The sequence below is a fragment of the Ictidomys tridecemlineatus genome, chromosome 8 (genome assembly GCF_052094955.1).
Source record: "Ictidomys tridecemlineatus isolate mIctTri1 chromosome 8, mIctTri1.hap1, whole genome shotgun sequence".
Lineage (NCBI taxonomy): Eukaryota > Metazoa > Chordata > Mammalia > Rodentia > Sciuridae > Ictidomys > Ictidomys tridecemlineatus.
The window spans coordinates 74414394-74437575 of NC_135484.1; the positions used below are offsets into that span (position 1 = coordinate 74414394).

The 23182-nt window shown below is 31.8% G+C and overlaps 1 protein-coding gene across 4 annotated transcripts in view; it reads left to right on the forward strand.

The window, feature by feature from the left end:
* Snx14 (sorting nexin 14) overlaps window positions 1-23182 on the forward strand; it is a 101920-nt gene that overhangs the window by 54450 nt on the left and 24288 nt on the right. For 2 of the 4 annotated variants that reach the window (XM_005324741.5, XM_013358352.4), the window contains exons 13-21: window positions 95-250; window positions 682-806; window positions 1409-1467; window positions 3778-3804; window positions 5938-6070; window positions 11815-12016; window positions 15498-15581; window positions 16976-17076; window positions 18773-18884. In XM_005324741.5, the coding sequence (XP_005324798.2) occupies window positions 95-250; window positions 682-806; window positions 1409-1467; window positions 3778-3804; window positions 5938-6070; window positions 11815-12016; window positions 15498-15581; window positions 16976-17076; window positions 18773-18884 (999 nt within the window). The remainder of the gene's footprint in view (window positions 1-94; window positions 251-681; window positions 807-1408; window positions 1468-3777; window positions 3805-5937; window positions 6071-11814; window positions 12017-15497; window positions 15582-16975; window positions 17077-18772; window positions 18885-23182) is intronic. The other 2 variants (XM_021726037.3, XM_005324742.5) reach the window with 1 other exon arrangement.

The following is a 23182-nucleotide window of genomic DNA, read 5'->3' on the forward strand; positions in this document are numbered from 1 at the left end:
ATTGGGTATAGTTTGAATAGGAATATGAAATTTTCATGAATAGTTTTATATTAAAATAACTTATGTTTCCTTCTTTCTATCTCTGATTTGTTAGAGGAATTTAATGATAGAATTTTACGACCGGAGTTATCAAATGATGAAATGCTGTCTCTTCATGAAGAGTTGCAGAAGATTTATAAAACATATTGTTTGGATGAAAGCATTGACAAAATTAGATTTGATCCTTTCATTGTAGAAGAGATTCAAAGAAGTAAGTTGATGATGATGAAGAGAATGAATTTGATAGCTCTTATAGTTTTCAAAGTGTTTTTTCATGTATTCTCTGTTTTTTCTTTCAATAACTATATGTATGGTACATGGGAAGCTTAAATTATTGTAACTTTTATATTAAGGGATCTTTTGTTAACTTTGCTTTTTAAAACATTCTTTTTTAAATACTCATATTACTAATGAGATGAAAGTTTTGTGCTGAAAGTTTTGAAAAGAGATGTATTCACAATTCACATAATTAATATTTGTCAGAACTGACCTAATTTCTGACTTTATTGACTTTTTACGGTGAAGTTTCTGTGAAACAGTTCTAAACTGTTTGTATACTTTTTTACTATAATGGATTTTAAACTATAATGTATTTATGCTACTCATAAATAATTTCTACAGTAGAATTTTTTTTTTAAATAGTTGCTGAAGGCCCATATATAGATGTTGTGAAACTTCAAACCATGAGATGTCTTTTTGAAGCATATGAACATGTTCTTTCTCTCTTGGAGAATGTATTTACCCCTATGTTCTGCCACAGTGATGAGGTGAGTCTCAATATTAACCTTGTTTGAGGATGTTGAGAAGTTTATAGAGTGAATCAAATAGAAAAATAAAACAAGGTTAGAAAGTAAATACCTTTTTCCACCATATAATCTCAGTGGGTATTAGAAGTGACTACAAGTAACTTTACAAAACACAATTCTCCATACTAAAACCATGTTTGTGTTTATGTGGCAGGATAGATTGAGACTGAATTGTTCTACCTGATTTTCCGTATGTCCCAGTCACTTTATAGTACTACAGTGACATAGAAACCCCATTCTTGTATATATGTTATTTAAGACTAGTGGAAATCCAAATCCAGTAGCTTGAATATTTCCATTTGCAATTCATTTTAATCCTTTGTTTCCTTGACTGAGGTTGTATTCACTTGATTTAAATAGCTTTTCCTATTTTTTTTTTTTTTCTGGGTGCTGGGAGTGTAACTCAGATCCTTACACATACTAGGCAAGAGCTTAACCACTGAGCTACACCCCCAGCCTTTAAATAGCCTTTTCATTAAACTGGAAAGTAGAAAGATAAAGTGCCATGTTTTAATGTAAAATATTAGTTTAGTATGTCACAATAATTATTTATTATTTTGAAGTATTTCAGGCAACTTTTAAGAGGTGCAGAATCACCAACACGCAATTCAAAATTCAACAGGTAGGTATATTTAACCATATGCATATTTGGTTTTTGAACTTGGTGATGCTTATCATTCTGTGATAATGACATTGTCTTTAGTAACTATTTTTCTGAATGAAAATGTGGTTCTAATACTACAGGAGTAGACAAGATATTTCATCCATAAATTGGAGTACTGTTGTATGTAAGTAACTAAAAATGCCTGAATTTTTTTTAGAAAAATTATACATTGTTGCCTTTTTAATCTCATAATTAATACATATTAATGCCAGATGAACTTGTACCTACATGCACAAGTGAAATCCACAGATAACTCCCAATTTTTGACAGTTCTGTTTTGTTTTCAGATAAAACTTTTTTATTTGAGAATGTACTGGGTACAAATTAGAGGGGTTTTCCTCTTTTTCTCATTGGAAATTAAGAGCGCAATTAATCTAAAGATAACAAAATGGAGAATCCATATGTAAGCTCAACAATTAATGTCCTGATTTGTCTTTACAAGGTTTTATGTTCACTGTTATGTGTACAAAATTGAAATGGACATCAAAGTTATTTCTACAGAATGGGTAGTCACATTGTTCTCAGCACCTTACAGTTTTAGCAAATATCCAAAAATATATAAATAAATTGGAGATGATGATACAAAGAGAGAAGTAGATTAAGTCAGAAAATGGAACATTTTTTGATAATACAAGGAAAAATATTAGTTCTTAATATAATGCTTCAGTATAAGCAGTATGCATATCATAACTTTTGAAGATGGGAAATATCTTTATGATTATTTGTAAAAAATTACTTTTTTACTTTTTACTAATAATTTTATATATATATATATATATATATATATATATATATATATATATATATATAAAATAACCATGAAATTTTAGACTTTATTTAGCAAAAAATATATTTATGCTTCTTAAAATAGTATTCTTTGCCAGAAATACATACTTCTTATTTTAGTGGAATACGTTTTCAAGGACTTCCATAGAATTTTCTAACATGCTTGAGAAGCAGGTAGAATTTATCCTTTTTTTAGACTTAGAATATTTAGGGTTTTATACAAGGATATTAAGCTTCCCTCATTTAGAGGAACTACATCTGTGATCTTAGATGTCAGCTTGATAGCTAAACCTAAGTTAAGGCCATAACTTCAGAGATGGAAAGATTTTGTTTGCTAATTTGAGGATACCTGATTATCTATAGAATATTAACACACTCATTTTGCTAGCTTAAAATTTTTAAAAAAGACATAAAGGACATATGGGTTATTTTTTTGTTCTGGATACTGAATAGCCTTTTTTTTTTTTTTTAGTTTATACTTTTAAAAAATATTTTTGTTGTTGTTGTTGATGGACTTTATTTTATTTATTTTCATGTGATGCCAAGAATCAAACCCAGTGCCTCATACATGCTAGATGAATGCTCTACCCCAGCCCTGGTTATAGCCTTTTAAAGTATGTTTTTCTTTATATTGACCTGACTTAATATTAACAGTCTTGTCAGGAGGTTGCTTCTATGTTACATGATGATTCATTTACTTAGAGTAAATAGTTTCTTAACATTCTTTCATTGGATATTTAGATTAGCTTTGCTGATTTGAGGATAAATGACTTCAAATATGTAAAACATTCAACATTTTACATCTATATTTTATGTAGTTGCCTTTTAAAAGTAGAATTTTAATGCATATTGATAATATTGAACTATTTCAGTATGCACTCAAAGCATAACTTTTGAATATTTAGAGATCTTTTGCTTATCTTGCTTCCTAGCTTAACATTAAAAAATTTTTTCTTTATGCTAGGTATCAAACTCAGGACCTCAAGCGTGCTAGGCAGGTGCTCAGTAGCTACATTTCCAGCCCCCAAACATTGTATTTTACATAGCAAAACTAAAAATAGATGAAGAAACATACATGATTTTATCTAACATGACACAAATTTCATTTTGGAAAATATGAATTTGGTTTTTGTGCCAAGCTTTGTGGCCATAGTTTCCACATACTTTACACAGTATCAAACAAATAGCTTGCCTAAGGGCAAAAAAATGCAGAAGTATGTACTGACACTGGATTTTTAAGAACTCTTCTATAGAGGTCTAGATTCCACACCTTCAAAAAACAGCTATGTGCTTTGTTTCTCTTACTTTTATCATGTTATTTGTAAAGATTTCTGCCTTTTACAAATTTGAATGCTATCCACTTGTGTAACTTTTAAGCTTTTTAATTTTGTTTTGTATTCTGAAGTGAAACTTGTTTAATATCTGGGCTTTCTCTCTCTCTCTCTCTCCTCCTTATATAATTTCACATATCTGATATTGCAGAGGTAGCCTAAGTTTGGATGATTTTCGGTAAGTCTTGAGCATGTGATTCTTTTCAGTATAAATTATCTGTTTAAGTTCAGACAGTACACCTCACACAACCTAAGTATAACAAAAAAAGGAAAAAATAAGAAGCACCATGCTATTACCACCTTTATATCTGTTATTTATAACCTTTAAAAATGAATCTCTTAATTTTAGCTATCTCCTTTTTTTGCATAGTATGATATATCATAAAATAAAAATGTCTTGATATTTTCAGTAATAGATATTAAGAAATACTAAGATATTTTCACTATTTTTCCAGTATTTTGTTTTCAAGGCTATTGATTCTTTTTTGTTGCTGTTGATTCTGTTATTTTTAGGATTATTTGTGTTTGAAGAGTTTCAAATTTTATTTTTTGTTGTGCATATTATACAGAATGAAGAGTTTTGTTGTGGTATATTGGTACATGCATGTAAAATTCTTTAATCAATTTAATTCCCCTATCCTCGTCTCCTCCCTTCCCTCCCTTGTCCTTCCTCTACCCAATTGGTGTCCCTTAAAGAACTTTTTTGAAAGTAAGAAATATAATGATGTTTCTAAGATTATGGGCGTAATAACAAGTGAAATAATTTAATATAATAATTTAATGTATAATTTCAAAAACCTCAATTGTTATATTATCTCTAGATTCTACAAACTAGAACAAAATAATAAGGTTCTAGAGATTTTCAAGAGATTTTGTTAATATTTTTATTTTTATGTTTGGAAACATTTTTTCTATCTGGGATAACTGTATCTACAACCTTGGACTTTTAAAAACCACTAACTGCATGCTTGTTTAGATAAAATAATCTAGTTTAGGCATCCCTTGTACTACTTGCTACTTATTTGTGTTTTTCTAATTTTAAAATAAGTTTTATTTGCTCCTCACACATGTAGAAAACACACATCACTGTATATATATATATATATACCTGGTGTGTTTGAATTAATCAGTTTTGCTTTTATTTCTCTAATTGTTGCATTATTTGAGCTGATAAGTTTTGCTTTGGGAGTAATAGCTGTCTAGTAACTTAAGCATTTTAAACAAACTTGGTTACATTTTAAAATAGTCATTTTTATTTGGGTATCTATTGTAAGGGTAATATGCTGAGAATGAGTTTTAAATTGAATAAAAGTTATGGTTTTGTTTACTTGAAACACAGCTCAAATGGAAGAAATTTTTGCTGCTTTTAACTTCTTTTTTTCCATCTACTCCTGTTTTTTGAAATTATTTTTGCGTTGCGAAACTAATATTTAATATTTATAACACAGTAGGCTGCTTCCTTGGGCTACATTTGGTCATATCCTCATTGTTAAACCTTCCTTTGGTATTTTCTTTTTTAAAAAAGATTACTTTAAAGTTAAATAAGATGCATTTATCTCATTCTGTTTTTGAATATTTACATGATTATAAAGTTAAATTTTGCTTGGTCATTTGTCAGTCATAAAGGATGATTTTTTTGTTAAGTTTCATTTAAAATGAGGTATCAAGAAGGTTATAGGTTTAGATCTTCTTTATTGCATTGTTATCTTATCAGTTCAATTATTCTAAATGAATGTTATATTTTGAACATTGGTCTTAGCTGGGCATGGTGACATAAACATGTAATCCCAGTGACTTGGGGAGGCAGAGGGAAGCAGGAGGGTCACAAGTTGAGGCCAGTCTCAACAATTTAGAGAGGCTCTATCTCAAAATAAAAAATAAGGAGGGCTTGGGATGTAACTCAGTGGTAGCATGCCACTGGGTTCAATCCAAAAAGTAATTTTAAAAAGACATAATTTGAACATTGGTCTCAACATGTTTTAATATCTTTTATTTCATATATATGACATTAAGAACTGTATACCACTAGGAGGCTCTCATCTTGAAAATTTTAGTTCAGTTAATGTTTTGAAGTTAGCAGTAGCTAACTAGAAGATTTTGTCTCATTAATTCATATTATAAATTTAAGCTTTAAATTCTGTTTTGGCTTCTGAGATGTTGAGATTTAATCTCTGATTGAAAACGAAAAATTAATGTTAGCTACCTTCAGTTTGCCATTTTCAAAATGTTTTTTTTCTTTAGTGTTGTTTATAATAAACTAGGCTTTGTGATAATTTGATCTGTACCTGATGTATTCCTCTTTAATATTTAGAAGCACACAGAAGAGAGGGGAATCATTTGGAATCAGCAGAATAGGCAGCAAAATTAAAGGCGTATTCAAGAGCACCGCAATGGAAGGAGCTATGTTGCCTAATTATGGTTTGGCTGAAGGTGAAGATGACTTTGTAAGTAAAAATCTTCAATTTGATTTATGTATAACTTCAAATATATAGTATAGCATAAAAAACGGGATATGCTAACTTATCCTCTAACTTCAGATTTTCTTTATATTCTGTATTCTTTGATTAGTTTATAGTTTCATGGTACTGGTATCATTTTTTTAAAATTTTCAAGAATTAATTTATTAGTAAGATAGAATGGTTTCTTTTAAGCTAAGATACTTCTGGTAGTTAAATGGTTTACTATCTTTTCATTAGGCTTTTACTTCAATCCTGATGTTCTTAAAAGCCAGGAATAAACATTGTTCATAGATGCCCTAATTTCTTTTTTTTTTTTTTTAAGACTCATTTTTTAGTTGCAGTTGGATAAAATACCTTTATTTATTTATTTTTATGTGGTGCTGAGGATCAAACCCAGTGCCTTGCACATGCTAGGCGAATACTCTACCACTAAGCCACAACCCCAGCCCCAGATGCCCTAATTTCTTGAACTTCAGCTGTGGTCTGTGCACAAGCAGCTTTGGCATTACCCCAGCAATATATAATGATCAGATGAGGGAAACTGGCATATCTATCACCTCAGACATTATTTCTTTGTTCTTGGAAACATTTAAAATCCTCTCTACTAATTATTTTGAAATAATCTATTATTGTTAATATGATTATTCTCCCATGCTAGAAAACATTAAAAGTAATTTCTGCGATTTAACTGCTTCCCTGTTCCCATTATCATCCTCTCTCTATCCATCTTTTCCATCCTTACACCCTTCCTAGACTCTGGTCACACTATTCTATTTCCTGCTGCTTTGAGATTAACTTTTTAGCTTCTACTTTCTTTAGTTTGGGTGAGAACATGCGTATTTGTTTTTCTGTACCTAATGTATTTCACTTAACATAGTGTCCTCCAGTTACATCCATTGTTGCTGCAAAGGACAGAATTTATTTTTTTGTGCTTTTGTGCCCCTATTATCATACATTAAAGTATGTGCCATATATTAATTGAAATTATATGTTTACAGTTGTCTCCCCTACCAAATAGTTAGTCCCATAAAGGCAAATATTTTATCTCATTTGTAACAAATCTTCAGTGAATAGAGAGCTTAGATTCATATTTAGATTTTTAATGACTAGGGATACAAAGATGATTAAGGCATAGATCTTGTTCTTAAGAAGTCTGCTGACCCACATGTAACAGTGAATACCATTATTATGTATAATTATAATGCACCCATTAAAAAGAGAAAGAAAGAAATTCACTAAATTGCATATAATAGGGATGAAGAAAGAGGAGTAGGGGACAGAAGTAAACACAATGCTTTTTTCTTTTACCCCTTCCTTTCAACCTCTGTTTCACTACATTATGAATTTTTATGGAGGTTCACTAATTCTGCATAATAATTTAAATGGAAGAAAGTTTTACTTAAGCCCATTTTTTTCCTTTTCTATGTTTTCTGATTTTAAACACATTATAGTCTTTCTATCAGTCTCTCTTTTCCTTTTTGTAATGCTAGGCATCCAAGCCAAGGCCTTGCACATGCTAGACAAATACTATACCACACTGATCTATATTCCCGCCTCTTCAATTTTTTAGTAGTGTAGAAAAGTATAAGAAATTTTAAATAGCATTAGTACTTTTGCCACTCAATAGACACTTCTGTTAACATTTTGGTGATTTTCTTTTCTAAAAAAATACCTACCTACCTACCTTCCTACCCCTGTAGACTCGACTAACATTTACCTATAACATATAAAGCATATATCTATAGAACCACACACACACACACACACACACACACACACACATACACACACACACACACACACATCTTGTAATCCTGCTTTATCCCCACTAATATTATGACAAAAGGATTTCTGTATGTTATTGTGAACTTCCAAAACAATTTTGTGGAAGTTGTACTTTTTATTCTTTGCCTTCCCAATTGCTTGAAATACAAGATATAATTTTGCCTTCTCTGATACAAGGGATGTGAATGTCTTCTCTGATGTCTTCTCTGATACAAGGGATGTGACTCAAAATGGGATAGGGAGGAAGAGCATGAGAAGAAGATTACCACTAAATAGGGAAGAGAGGTGAGAGGGAAAAGGAGGGAGAAGGGGAATTTCACGGAAGATGGAAGGAGACCCTCATCGTTATACAGAATGCATGTATGATGTTGTGAGGAGAGAAAAAAAAAAAGGGTGTCACATTAGATTGGGTAGAGACATATGATGGAAGGGGAGTGGAGGGGAAGGGGGATAGGAAGGGCAGCAGAATAAAATAGATATTATTATTGCTGTATGTAAATAGGTGAATGTATGACCAATGTGATTCTGCAACCTGTACAATCAGAAAAATGAGAAATTATACCCCATTTGATTCAAATGTATGAATTGTCAAGATCATTGTACTGTTATGTGTAACTAATTAAAAAAAAGAAATAGGATATCTTTAAAAAACAGAGAATTTGTTATGTTTTGTAGTGATCTAAGGAAGAAGGAAAATTTTGTTTTGTTTTGTTTGATCCTGGGGATTGAACTCAGGGGCACTTGACCACTGAACCACATCCCCAGCCCACTTTGAATTTTATTTAGAGACAGGGTTTCACTTAGTTGCTTAGCACCTCGCTTTTTCTGAGGCTGGCTTTGAACTCATGATCCTCCTGCCTCAGCCTCCTGAGCCACTGGGATTACAGGCATGCGCCAACATGCCCGGCTGGAAAGTTTTGATTGGAAGTATAGTAATAACAGAAAATAGGAGAAGCAAGCAAATTAGTCTCTAATACCATCAAAAGAAAACACGGGGGTGGGAGGAAGCTTACACAGATGGAGATAGTGACATTCAGGGCTTAGAAGACACTGTGGTAGTTTGAAGCTATGGAGCCTTGAGGAGTTCTCTTTTCTTGTTTAGGAAGTAGAAAGGAAAGGGAAGTTGCCAGTCTTCCTGCCAGAGATAAAGTGGTTTGTGGTTTGTGATTTGAAGTTGGGACCTGGGAGACATTATCTTTTAGAACTTGATGATCTGATCACTTGGCAGTAATGCCTATCTGCTGTTTGATCTTGGGCAAGTTGTGTAATTTTATTCTAATTTATTTTCTCATGTGTAAAGGGGAATAATTCTATCTGTCTTATATAGGGGTATTGTGAGGAGAACCAAGCAAGTAATATATATGAAATACTGAGAATGGTGTCTTGCACATAGTAAGCACTGTTAAATACTATATAATATTATAATACTATCAATTCTCATAATTATATAGATGTTAATTATGGATTAAGTCATGTATATACTGGCCTGGGAACCACAGCTCAGTATATAAGATTTTATCTTCCTGAAGATACATTTCTGTCCAATTTCAGAACTGATTTACAGATAAACTACTAGAAGTTAATATACTCATTAATTAGTTGGTAGTTATGTTCATAGAGGAAAAGATAAGGAATGTTAACATTTAAGGAAGTAGAGGGATGTCACCTAGCCTTTCATCTCTGCCTTCTTTATTCCCTATCCTTTTAGTAGAGAGGATCTATTTGTAAACAAAAGTACTTGGTCTCCTTTTATTAACATTTTGGTTACAGAATACTTATTTTTATTGATTGATTCACTGATATATACTGGGGATTAACCCAGTGGTGCTCCATCACTAAGCTGCATTTTTATATTTTATTTTAAGAAAGTGTCTTGCTAAGGTGCCCAGGCTAGCCTTGAACTTGTGATCCTGCCTCAGCCTCCTAAGTAATTGGAATTACAAGCAGGCCTCACCACACTTGGCTAATTATTTACTTTTAAATAAGATTAAGAGAAGTCTTGAAAATTCACAGAAATATTGCCCAAGGATTTTTCACTGGACTGTGTTGGTATAAACACCATTTAAACGTTAAAAGGAAATTGTAAAGCTTTGTCCTTTGTCATTCATTAATATTTGTATGTTGGTAAGAATTTTGCTTTCCTATCTTTTTTAGATTGATTTTGAGGAACTTTTTTTTTTCATTTAAGAATATCCCATTTTTGGCTTTAATAAGTTTGTTAAACTTCTTACCATTCTGTGATCTTTTTTACCCTCTTTACTCAGATGCCAGGTTCATTAACAAACAACAAAAAAAGAATAACCATGCAAAATGTTCCTTTGAGCTCAACTTCCAAGCAGGGGGGATGGGGGGCAGACATTTCCCTCACACATACTCTGTTTTTCTTTCAATATTATGAGAATATTATGAGGAAATTACCTTGTTCCCCAAAAGCCCTACCATTGGGTGTGGTGGCACATATCTGTAATCCCAGTGACTCAGGAGACTGAGGCAGGAGGATCACAAATTCAAGGCCTGCCTCAGCAATTTACTGAGGTCTTAAGCAATTTAGCGAGACCCTTTCTCAAAAAGTAGAAGGGTCTGGGGATGTGGCTCAGTAATAAAGTATCCTTGGGTTTGATCTCCAATAAACTCCCCCACGCCACCAAAAAAGAGCGTAATAGTTTTATTTGGTAATAGTAATAGTTTATTAGGAATTTTAGTAATAGTTTTATTAGGTAACAGTAATAGTTTTATTAGGAATTTTTGAAAGACAGTTTAGTACAAGAACAGAAAAAAGAGAAGGGACTTTGTGAGAAAGGAAATAATTTTCTTAGAAGAGAGTAGGATGTCAGGTATAGAAAGAAAGAATGAAAAGTGAAGGTGATATGCTAGAATTCTGGAAATAAAATTTTCCTTATTCCTAGTTTTCTCTGACTAGGTTGTTCAGAATTCTCTTAAGTACTACAACCTTTGATTTGGTGCCTTAAAAGGAGTGTGTTTAAGATGAATGTATTTTATCTGTAATATTTTGCTCACTTAAACATGAGTAAAAGATTTCAAGGTAAACAGACTTATCATTTGTCAGATTCAAAGGGTCTCTTCCAAGTTAAAGAATTAGACATGGTTTCTTTCCTTCTTTCTGTATGTTTATTTCTAGAACATATGGTTTTCTTCTTTAAAAATAATTGCTATTTTAATTTTAGACATTCAAAAATATTATTTTAAACACTTATACTATTAAAAGTTTAAAAATGAGATGAAAAGCAATCAGTTTTATAGAGGTGTGTCCTTGCAGACCTTTTAATCTGATTATTTGTTACTTAATGATGCAGAGAATATATTTTTGCTTGTGCCCTTTCCACTGTTTTTTAACAAAAATATTTCAAGTAAATATTGTCATTAGAATACTCAGGAATAGGATTACTGTTTAGAACTGATTTATGGTTTTTTATGGAGACATCATTAAAGAGCTTTCCAGGAGAGGGCAATGCTGTTATGCTTATCACCAGAAGTATTTCACATTTCCAATTCATCTGTAGTTTATCTGCGCTGTCTCCATCAGTTGCTATTTATAGAATTTTACATTTTTAAGTGAAAAGTACCAGTACATTAAATTTTTATTTCTTATCACCAGGGTTGAGCACTTTTTTACCTTCTTTACTCAGATGCTTTTTACATTTGTGTATTGTTAGTATTTTTCTATAATCTCTGAAATGTCTATTCATTTTCTATAATATTTCATAAACAGGTAGTGTAACCAGACATGGAGTTGATGCTAATAACTTGTTAGTTTTAACTTTTATTTTTACTTTTTCAGTATAAAATTCTTTATCACCTAATTTCCCAAGTATTACAATGTATCAAATTGTTATGGGCCTATTACTTTATAGTTATATCTAATATGCTGTGTAGTTCTAAATAAAGGTAGTGGAAATATTAAATTCATGGTGATTTTTTTCCAGATTGAAGAGGGTATTGTTGTAATGGAAGATGATTCTCCAGTAGAAGCTGTGAGCACACCTAATACTCCCCGAAATCTTGCTGCTTGGAAAATTAGCATTCCATATGTAGACTTTTTTGAGGATCCCTCCTCTGAAAGGAAGGAGAAAAAGGAGAGAATTCCTGTGTTTTGTATTGATGTTGAAAGAAATGATAGAAGAGCAGGTAGGAAGGTTTATGAATACATTTCTTAAAGACATCTTTATCAGGTGTGAGAAACATTTCACAATATATGATAATTGAATATCGGGGCTGGGATTGTAGCTCAGTGGTAGAGCACTTGCTTAGTATGTGTGAGGCACTGTGTTTAATCCTCATCACCACATAAAAATAAATAAGATATTATATCCACCAATAACTAAAACAAATTTAAAAAAATAATTGAATATAATCACATATTTAAAAGATTACTGTCCAGAACAGAAACTTGAATGAAAGCTTAGTATTTCTTAGGTTATTAGGTTAATTAATTAATTCAACCAACATTGTTGAGTAGATACTTGAGAGATACCTCACAATCCATCAGGGCATTTTATGAGATATTCCTTTAATGGTTTTGTTGCCATCATTAATTATTATTTATTTACTCTAAAAATATTTTTTAGTTGTTGATGGACTTTTATTTTATTTGCTTATTCATATGTGGTGCTGGGAATCAAACCTACTGTCTCACATGTATGATGCAAACGCTCCATACTGAGCTACAACTCCAGCCCCCATCATTAGTTATTATACATATTTGTTATTAATGCATTCAAAACTGGATTAGTTATTATAACAGTTTAATTGAAAGAGCATTTCCCTTCCCCCATTGTTATGGGCTAATTAGAATCAATAACAATACAATCAAAACAGCTTAACAAATTGTCCTCATGTTTTTTGTTTTGGTTGTTTCATGTGTGGACTGCAATAGACAGGGATTAAACAGCATCCATGGCAGGATAAACAGCACTCTAGCAGGGCAGTTAGTGTAAGAAAAAGCACAGTCAAAGTCCTACATGTGTTGGAAATGATACACAAGAAAAATAATGTTATCCTCAAGTGGAAGAAACTATCTGTGAGGAAGGAAGGGGGAAAAGGTGATAATGTTTGGAAATGTTTTTTAGAGTAGATTCTAAGTGGTAGTGTAAAGGTTAGTGCTAATTATTTCCTTTATTTATTTTTCAAAAAGCATTAGGTTTTCTGATTTTTCTCAGAAACTAGTCCTACTTCAAGTACATAAGGCATAGGAATAGGGAAGAAGATTGCCCAGAGCAGTTAGCTATGGTTTCTCCTGTTCTAACTATGTACTAGACAGGTCTTGTTCTATCCAGGTCTGAGGGTGCTTTATGATTGTGTTTTAGTAGCTCTGCAACTTGCTAGTTGCTGCTCTCTTGACATATTAATAGTATATAGCCAAACCATTATCTATCCCAGTCTGATTTCAATTTTAAAGTTAGTATTGTTTGGGAATATACTTTTGTTTTTGCCTATTGGACAACCATCTTTAATTTTGGTGCTTTATTTTTTTTAATAGAGCATTATAGTTATACGTAATAGTTTGATTCATTTTGACAAATTCATGTATGCATGGAATTTGATTTTAATCCTTTCTTCCCTCCCTTTCCTTTCCCTGTCCTCCTCCCCCTATTCTCTTTACTCTATTGATCTTCCTTGTGCATGTTTATTTATTTATATTTGATTGGTACTTTCTACATATACAAAAAAGTGAAATTTCCGGTGGCACATTTACATATGAATTTAACATGATTTTGTTAAATTTATTCCCTTTGTTCTCCCCTTCCTTCTTGATTTCCTTTTTCTATTCCACTGATTTTCCCCTATATACTTATGATATTTGATAATCTCTTCTCCACCATCTTTTTATTTTGTTATAGCTTCTACATAGAAGAGAAAACATTTGTTGGTGATTTATTTTAAAAGGTCTAGCTTAAAAATTGAAACATGAAATTCAAACTAAAAGAATTTTTAATCTTATATTCTAAAGATAATTTTTGTCTGCACTGTAGAATTCTACTATTAATGTAATCTGCTCTTAGAAAACCATGGCTTGTAAGGGAGAAAAAAAGGATATTGTTTACTACATGGACTTTATATGTGTAGTAAAATAGCATTGTTAGGATTTTAAAGACCAAAACTAAATGTACATAGATGTTTTAAGACCACTGTTAAAGATGAAAACCAGGATTTGCTTTATAGGTTGTGGCTAAATCAGATTTTTTTTTAAATGGAAATATTGTTTGGAGTTACTCTGCTTTTGGCTGATTTGATCCGTTGCATTCTCAGATGTGTGCTAGAATGACATAAGCTGCTGTTAACCATAGCAGTTAACATTTTGAGGATTGCTAATTTTGTGCTATGTATGTACAAAAGTGCTTTATATAGGTTATTTTTTTATATGATAGGCACATTATTCTACATCTAAGCAAACTAAGGTACAGTGAGATTAAGTTATTAAAGGCCACATAGTAAATGGGGGACTGGATAAGAATATGTAATGTGACCTGCCCCCGCCCCCCACTTTTTTGTACTAGGGATTAAATCAAGGGATGCTTAGCCACTGAACCACATCCGCAGCCCTTTTTATTTTTAATTTTGAAACTGGATCTCGCCAAGATACTTAGGGCCTTGCAGCATTGCTGAGGTTGGCTTTGAAGTTGTGATACTTGTGCCTTACCTTCCCAAGCCACTGGGATTACAGGAGTGTGCCACTATGCCCAGCATGGCTCTTTATTTAAACAATTACTTTGTGCCAGTTTGGTTGTCACTGGCCATATTTGACAATTAAAATTAAATTATATTAAGTTTTTTGTCCCTTAGTTGCACAAGCTGCATGAACAATTGCTCAGTGGCAACAGTATTTACTGCAGAAATATAAAATGTCTACATAATTGCAAAATGTCCTGTTGGGTAGTGCTATTCTATACTACATTATTAGGTCAGGACAATTTGGTAAATTTTGATAATTTTGAGAGACCCTAGATTGATACAAAATGAAATACATAGTTTTATGACATTTTAAAAATAATAATTACATGCCAGGCACAGTGGTGAACACCTGTAATCTCAGCGGCTTGGGAAGCTTGAATCACGAGTTCAAAGCCAGCCTCAGCAATGATGAGGTACTAGGCAACTCAGTGAGACTCTATCTCTAAATAAAATACAAAATAGATCTGGGGATGTGGCTCAGTGGTTGAGTGCCCCTGAATTCAATCCTCAGTACACCCCTGAAAAATAATTGCATAATTTTTTAAAGTTTCTACCAGCTCTGTGATTCTATTGTAGAAAAAGTATATTTGTTTGAGATAACTGCATAGATAAAATTTATCAGTACCTTCTAAGTACTTGTGCAATTAAAATACAGGATTAAATATATTAATACAGTGCACAATATAATAAATTATTAAGACCATGAGGGGCTGGGGATGTGGCTCAAGCGGCAGCACACTCGCCTGGTATATGTGCGGCCCAGGTTCGATCCTCAGCACCACATACAAAGATGTTGTGTCCGCCAAAAACTAAAAAATAAAGTATTAAAAAAAAAGACCATGAAATGATGTCTTATGTTTTTAATGTTTAAAATTCTGCATTCTTTTAGTAGTAGGTTATAATATTATTTGTAATTTGGTATATATTCATTTTACAGTTGGGCATGAGCCTGAACACTGGTCTGTCTACAGAAGATACCTTGAATTCTATGTACTTGAATCAAAGCTAACAGAATTTCATGGTTGGTTGATCTTTTTTTATGTAAAACTTTATAGCATTAGCTTTCTTAAAAGCTGTTATACCAGATTATTTTTTTAAATTTATTTTAAGCATTGATGCCAAAGAAATAGTAACAGTTGTATACACTTTTATTGGCAATAGGAATGTACTGTTATCTTTTCTTGTTTATTTACATTTTTTGCAATGCACATTGACTACATTTTTAATAACAAAATTAAATTTTAAAAAAGATTATTGTTCTTCATACTTTAGAAAAGATCCTCTATCCAATATTTTTGTTTTGTTTCTCTTGATGTGGCAGAGAATTTCAGGGTTACTTTCCTTTTTACTACCATCTTCCTAGTAAACATGTTTGCTATGAATTCTGGAAAATGTTCTGATTTATCTCTTAAATTTAGATGAGGAAACAAAGTTTATGTTTTTTTTTTCCTCCCCTTTTAAGGTTAGATCAGTTGGAAAAGGCAACAAGCATTTTTCCTTTTTGGCCTTACCCTTACCTATTTATTTCAGTTAATATTAGGATATATTTAAGAATATTTCAATATTTCAATATTTCATTTTGTACATGGCTTGTTGAGTTTGTGTTCTTAAACTTTTTTTTTTTTATTTTAGAAAAGCTTTAGGAGATGTGCCTTGATACATATCCTAATTCAGATTGGTTCTGAATTGAGAAGGGCAAGGGACTTTTTTTAATCCTCCTAGAGGAACAAAGCCCATGGTTAGGTGATTATCATAGGAATATAAAGAATACAAAGTCCCACCCCATAGTTTTTGCCCAGATTTTGAGTTTGTTCCTGTCTTCAAATGGCTTTCTGTTTTCTCTCATTCTTGTCTGTTCTTTCTCTGAGAACTTTTCCTTTTTGTTTAAGACTGTGAGAAGGTCATTAATCTCTGTACTTTAAGCTTCTGAACCATTCAAAACTGGCTGGATTCCCAACATAATTGTTACTTTTCGTTACTTAAATTTCTGAAGTTGTCTCTATTTAAGAAAGTGCATCCATGGCTTTTAAATTTTGTTTTTAAGCTTATGCAACATTGGCAAAATGCCCCCAGTTTTTTCCCCACGAGAGAGATTTCTTTTGTGAGATTTTGTCTACTAGAATTCTACCAATTTCCAAATAATCTCATGGTTACTTTTACCAATATAGACTAAAAACTCATTGTCAGTGAAAAGTGGTGGTTAATAGAAAGTGATATTCAAATATCCATAGACTCAAGTTTTTTGGTCTGGACTTCTGATTTGAAATTTTCTGATTATGTGAAGATTATTTAAAAGACAGTGTCACACCTCTGCAAGGCAATGTTGTGAATCTAATTTGCCTAGTAAACTTTTTTAATTTAATTTTTTAAATAATAGTAGAACAGAATAAGCACTTTAATATGTACAAATTTCAGGCACATTTCCTGATGCGCAGCTTCCATCCAAGAGGATCATTGGCCCCAAAAATTATGAATTCTTAAAGTCAAAGAGAGAAGAGTTTCAGGAATATCTCCAGGTATAGCACCAACTATATTATTTAACTTAAGACATTGCTAATCATAACATTCTCTAATTGTCTCTTTTTTTCTTGTACATACATGCTTTGTTCAACAAATACCTGTCCATGTAAAGTTAAAAAATTCCTTTATTTAAAATTTTTTTTCCATGTGGATTTTAAAATGAATTTTTTCCAAGAGTATATACTTTTTTTTTTAATTGATTTTTTTAAATGGATGACCAATTAAATACCAGATATTTTCTTCAAGAGGAGAAATCTTAAGTTTTAAACTAAGTAAAACATGGTATGGAAAGTTTAAAAATAGAAAGAAAAAATTTTGTTTTAAAAGAGTAAGTGCATTCTAAGAATACTGAGTAGATTTTTTATTATATATTCTGTTTGATTTTGTGTGTAGTGCTTTCTGAATTTTGTAATCTTTTATTCCTTAGTCCCTTTGTTTTTGCAGCTTATACATGTTTATTCAATTTCCTCTGCCATTCACTAGTTGGAATTTAATCCCTTTTTTCTTGTGTGTGTATATTGTATGGTAGTGTACTTGGGATATTATTTTAGTGGGTGGTATGGTTAACTTAAAAGTTTTTGATTTTGAGATATCTGGTTCTCCAAAATTAATTGTCATGTTTCTTTAATACAGATCATAAAACCAAGCAGAGGCTATTTTTATTGGTTTAAAAAAGGTGTCTGTTATATGGGCATGGGATATCATTTATCATTTTTCTTACGTACTAGATTAGTTAAATTGTTTTACCTTCTAACCAAAAGAAAATATTTTTAAGTAAAAAGTTTTCAATGGTATATTATTTTCATTTTATTTCTCGTATTTTAACTTCTTTCAACTCAAAGTATTTTCTGTATATTTTTTTGGTTGTGTTAATAGTGAAATATGAAATAGTTATTAATTGTTACAAGGATGTTTGGATACAGCAGAATGTGTTTTTCCATTATTTGAACCATTTAAGTGCCTCATTCTAGAAGAAATATTTTCTGGTAGAAAGATCTGAAGTTAAGAGTTTGCTCTATTGGTATTTTGTTTATGTAGATTTCTGCTCATGAAGTTTTGTAGCTGTTTTATAGTTGCAAAACTGAATATTAGGTAAGACTGGCTTATTTCTGGCTTTAGAAAGTCGGTTTGTCTTGATAGAAAATAGTGTTGCAAGAACATACTACAGATTTCCAGATTTTTTTTTTTTCACATTTCCACATATAGTTTTCTTGAAAACCCTTTATGCTGACTTCTTTTAATTACCAAGGAAGTTGTGTGAAATTGTAGCATTCACTGTATAGTTGAGAATCTGAGAAATAATATTAACTAATGTTTAATCTTACTTCTTGTGTATCAGATACTGTGTTAAATACTTTATGTAACAAGAATATAAAGTAAATCATCTTGTTATTCCCATTTTACAATTAAGGAAGCTTGACTCTTGGACAACATAGGAACTTTTCTAGGGTCATCTAGATAGCAAATAGAAGAGTCTGTTATGTGTCTGACAATAGGGCTGAGATCTTATCTACTCTGCTATACTATTCCCTCTATAAATACAGTTATTTTGTTATTATTTGAATATAAAATTGCTTTTAGTGATTTTAAAGTTGTTTTTTTGTATTTTAAAAATCATTTCAATACACCTTTGATGCCCTTCTAGATTTCTCATCTGGTCTTTTCCTTTTTTGTTCATTTTGCTTATTTAAGAAACTTCTGCAGCATCCGGAACTGAGCAATAGTCAACTTCTGGCAGACTTTCTCTCCCCTAATGGTGGGGAAACACAATTTCTCGATAAGATACTACCAGATGTAAATCTAGGTAAGTCAGGTGAAAGAAACATAAACTGCAAAGAAAAGAATCAACATTTTTAGATTAATTTTGCAAATTAGTTTATATGGTATGACCTGTGAATTTCATTGTCTTTAATTTCTTGAATTTCTGATCAGGACTTTAATCTGTCCGTTTTGTTAGTTAGTATTCAAACAGTCTTTTCTAACTAGATGTTTCATCACAAAAAAATTTTATTAGCCAATGTATTTTTGCCTTTGTTTTCTAAGTTTAAATGAAGTCATATGCTGTATAACGATGTTTTACTCAGTGATAGGCTGCACATATGATGTTGGTCCTGTAAGATGATATTGTCTATTGACTTTATAGCTGTCTTAGTTTGTGGAAGAGCACTCTGTGATGTTCAACAACAAATAACCTACCAACACATTTCTCAGAATGCACCTGTTTTGTTAAGTGACACATGACTTTATGAAAAGTTGAGATGCTACTTTCAGCGTATATGAATGTGTCTTTAGTATATTTTCAGTGAATGGCTGTGGTATTTGAAACTTTTCATGAAATATCTTGAAAAAGACAATCTCTTGACATTTTACATAGTTTAAGACTTGGTGGCTTTTTCCTTTATCTTTTAAATTGTATCATGTCTTTCCTTATTATGTATTTTAAAGCATTATTAATATTCCTTAAAGCCTAATTTTCTGTGGGTAACTTGTAGTAGTAATTCAGATAAGTGTTGTATAAGTAAGTTAAATTTATTAATCTTAATGAATTCTATCAAGTCTTATTATATAGAACTTCTATCCATTAATTTTTTTAAATTTATTTATTCTAATTTGTTATATATGACAGCAGAATGCATTTCCATTCATAATACACATATAGAACACAATTTTTCATGTCTCTGATTGTACACAAAGTAGAGTCACACCATTCATGTACTTGAGGGTAATGATGTCCATCTCATTCCACCGTCTTTCCTACTCCTGTGCCCGCTCCTTTCCCTTCCCTCCCCTTTGCTCTATCTAAAGTTCCTCCATTCCTCCCATATTCCCCATCCCCATCCCCATTATGGATCAGCATCCTCATATCAGATAAAATGTTTGACATTTGGTTTTTTGGGATTAGCTAACTTCATTTAGCATTATATTCTCCAACTCCATCCATTTACCTGCAAATGCCATGATTTTATTCTCTTTTAATGCTGAGTAATATTCCATTGTGTATATACCACATTTTATTTATTATTTTATATGATTTAGATTAGTTCCACAGTTTAGCTATTATGAATTGTGCTGCTATAAACATTGATGTTGCTATGTCCCTGTAGTATGCTGTTTTTAAGTTCTTTGGGTATAAACTGAGGCATGGCATAGCTGGGTCAAATGGTGGTTCCATTCCCAGTTTTCCAAGGAGTCTTCATACTGCTTTCCATATTGGCTGCACCAACTTGCAGTCCCACCAGCAATGTATGAGTGTGCCTTTCTCCCCACATCCTCACCAACACTTATTGTTGTTTGTATTCTTAATAGTTGCCATTCTGACTGGAGTGAGATAAAAATCTTAGAGTAGTTTTGATTTGCATTTCTCTAATTGCTAAAGATATTGAACATTTTTTCATATATTTGTTGATTGATTGTATATCCTGAGACATGTCTGTTCAGTTCCTTGGCCCATTTATTGGTTGGGTTATTTGGGGTTTTTTTGGTGTTAAGATTTTTGAGTTCTTTTTAAATCCTACAGATTAGTGCTCTATCTGACGTGTGTGTGGTAAAAATTTGTTCCCATTCTGTGTGCTCTCTATTCATCTCACTAATTGTTTCCTTTGCTGAAAAGAAGCTTTAAATCCATCCCATTTATTGATTCTTGATTTTATTTTTTGTACTATAGAAGACTATAAGGAAGTCAGGGCCTAATCCAACATGATAAAGATTTAGTCCTGCTTTTTCCTCTGTTAGGCTCAGGGTCTCTGGTTTAATTCTAGGTCCTTGATCCACTTTGTTGGAACATGAAGTGTTTTGAACATGAAGGGGTATTGTATTTTGTCATATGCTTTTTCTGCATTTGAGTTTTGTGCATGGTGAGAGATAGGGGTTTAATTTTATTTTGTTGCATATGGATTTCCAGTTTTTCCAGCACCATTTGTTGACGAGGCTATCCTTTCTCCAGTATATGTTTTTGGCACCTTTGTCTAATATGAGATAACTGTATTTATATGGGTTTGTCTCTGTGTCCTCTAATCTGTACCAGTGGTCTACCAGTCTGTTTTGGTGCCCATACCATGCTGTTTTTGTTATTGTTGCTTTGTAGTATAGTTTAAGGTCTGGTACAGTGATGACAGCTACTTCACTCTTCTTGCTAAGGATTGCTTTAGCTATTCTGGGTCTCTTATTTTTTCAGATGAATTTCATGACTGCTTTTTCTATTTCTATGAGGAATGAGGATTTTGATTGGAATTGCATTAAATTTGTATAGTGCTTTTTGTAGTATGGTCATTTTGACAATATTAATTCTGCCTATCCAAGAACAAGAGAGATCTTTCCATATTCTAAGGTCTTGTTTAATTTATTTCTTCAGTGTTCTATAATTTTCATTGTAGAGGTCTTTCACCTCTTTCGTTAAATTGATTTCCAAGGTTTTTTGTTTGTTTGTTTAATTTGAGGTTCTTGTAAATGGCGTAGTTTTCCTAGTTTCTATTTCAAAGGATTTGTCACTGATGTACAGAAATACCTTTGAATTTATAGGTGTTGATTTTTGTATCCTGTTTCTTTGCCAAATTCATTTGTTCTAGAAATTTTCTGGTGGAATTTTTTGGTTCTTCTAGGTATAGAATCATATTGTTAGCAAATAGTGATATTTTAAATTCTCCCTTTCCTTACTGTATCTCTTTAATTTCTTTTATCTAATTGCTCTGGCTGGAGTTTCAAGAACTGTGTTAAATAGAAGTGGTGAGAGAGGGCATCTGTGTCTTGTTCCAGTTTTTAGAGGGAATATTTTCAATTTTTCTCCATTTAGAATGATGTTGGCCTGGGGCTTAGCATAGATAGCTTTTACAATGTTGAGATATGTTTCTGTTATCCCTAATTTTTCTAGTGTTTTGAATATGAAAATGTGCTATATTTTGTCAAATGTTTTTCTGCATCTATTGAAATGATCATATGATTCTTTAGGTCTATTGATGTGATGAAATATTTATTGAATATTGTTGAACCAACCTTGCATCCCTGAGATGAATCCCACTTGATCATGTTGCACTATCTTTTTGATATGTTTTTGTATTCAGTTTGCCAGAATTATTGAGAATTTTTGCATCTATGTTTATTTAGAGGTATTGGTCTGAAGTTTTCTCTCTTTGATGTGTCTTTGTCTGGTTTTGGAATCAGGGTGATATTGGTCTCATAGAATGAGTTTGGAAGTTTTCCCTCTTTTTCTATTTCTTGAAATATTTTGAGAAGTATTGGTATTAGTTCTTCTTGGAAGGTTTTGTAGAACTCGAGCTGTTTAAATCCATCCTGTCCTTGGCTTTTCTTGGTTGGTAGGCTTCTGATGGCATCTTCTATTTCATTGCTTGAAATTGATCTATTTATCTTGTGTATATCATTCTGATCAGTGAGGGCAAATCATATGACTCTAGAAATTTGTTGATGCCTTCAATATTTTGTATTTTATTGGAGTACAAATTTTCAAAATGATTTCTAATTATCTTCTATATTTCTGTAGTGTTTATCATGATATTTCCTTTTTCATCACTTATTTTAGTAACTTGAGCTTTCTTTCTCCTCTTCGTTAGCATCACTTAGGGTTTATCAGTTTTATTTATTTTTTCAAAGAACCAACTTTTTGTTCTGTCAATTTTTTCAATTCTTTTTTTTTTAATTTGTTATTTCAGTTATTTCCTGTCTTCTACTTTTGGTGTTAACTTTTTCTTCCTTTTCTTGGGCTTTGAGATGTAATGTTAGGTTATTTATTTTTTGACTTTTTCTTCTTCTTAAGGAATGAACTCTATGCAATGAACTTTCCTCTTAGTACTGCCTTCATAGTGTCCCAGAGATTTTGATATGTTGTATCAGTGTTTTCATTTATCTCTAAGAATTTTTTAATCATCTCTTTGATGTCTTTTGCAACCCATTGTTCATTCAATAGTATATTTAGTCTCCACTTGTTGGAGTAGCTTCTCTTTTTAATTTTATCATTGATTTCTAATTTCATTCTATTATGAGCTGATAGAATGAAGAGTAGTATCTCTATTTTTTTTTTGTATTTGCTAAGAGTTGCTTTGTGACATAATATGTGGTCTATTTTAGAAAAGGATCCATGTGCTGCTGAGA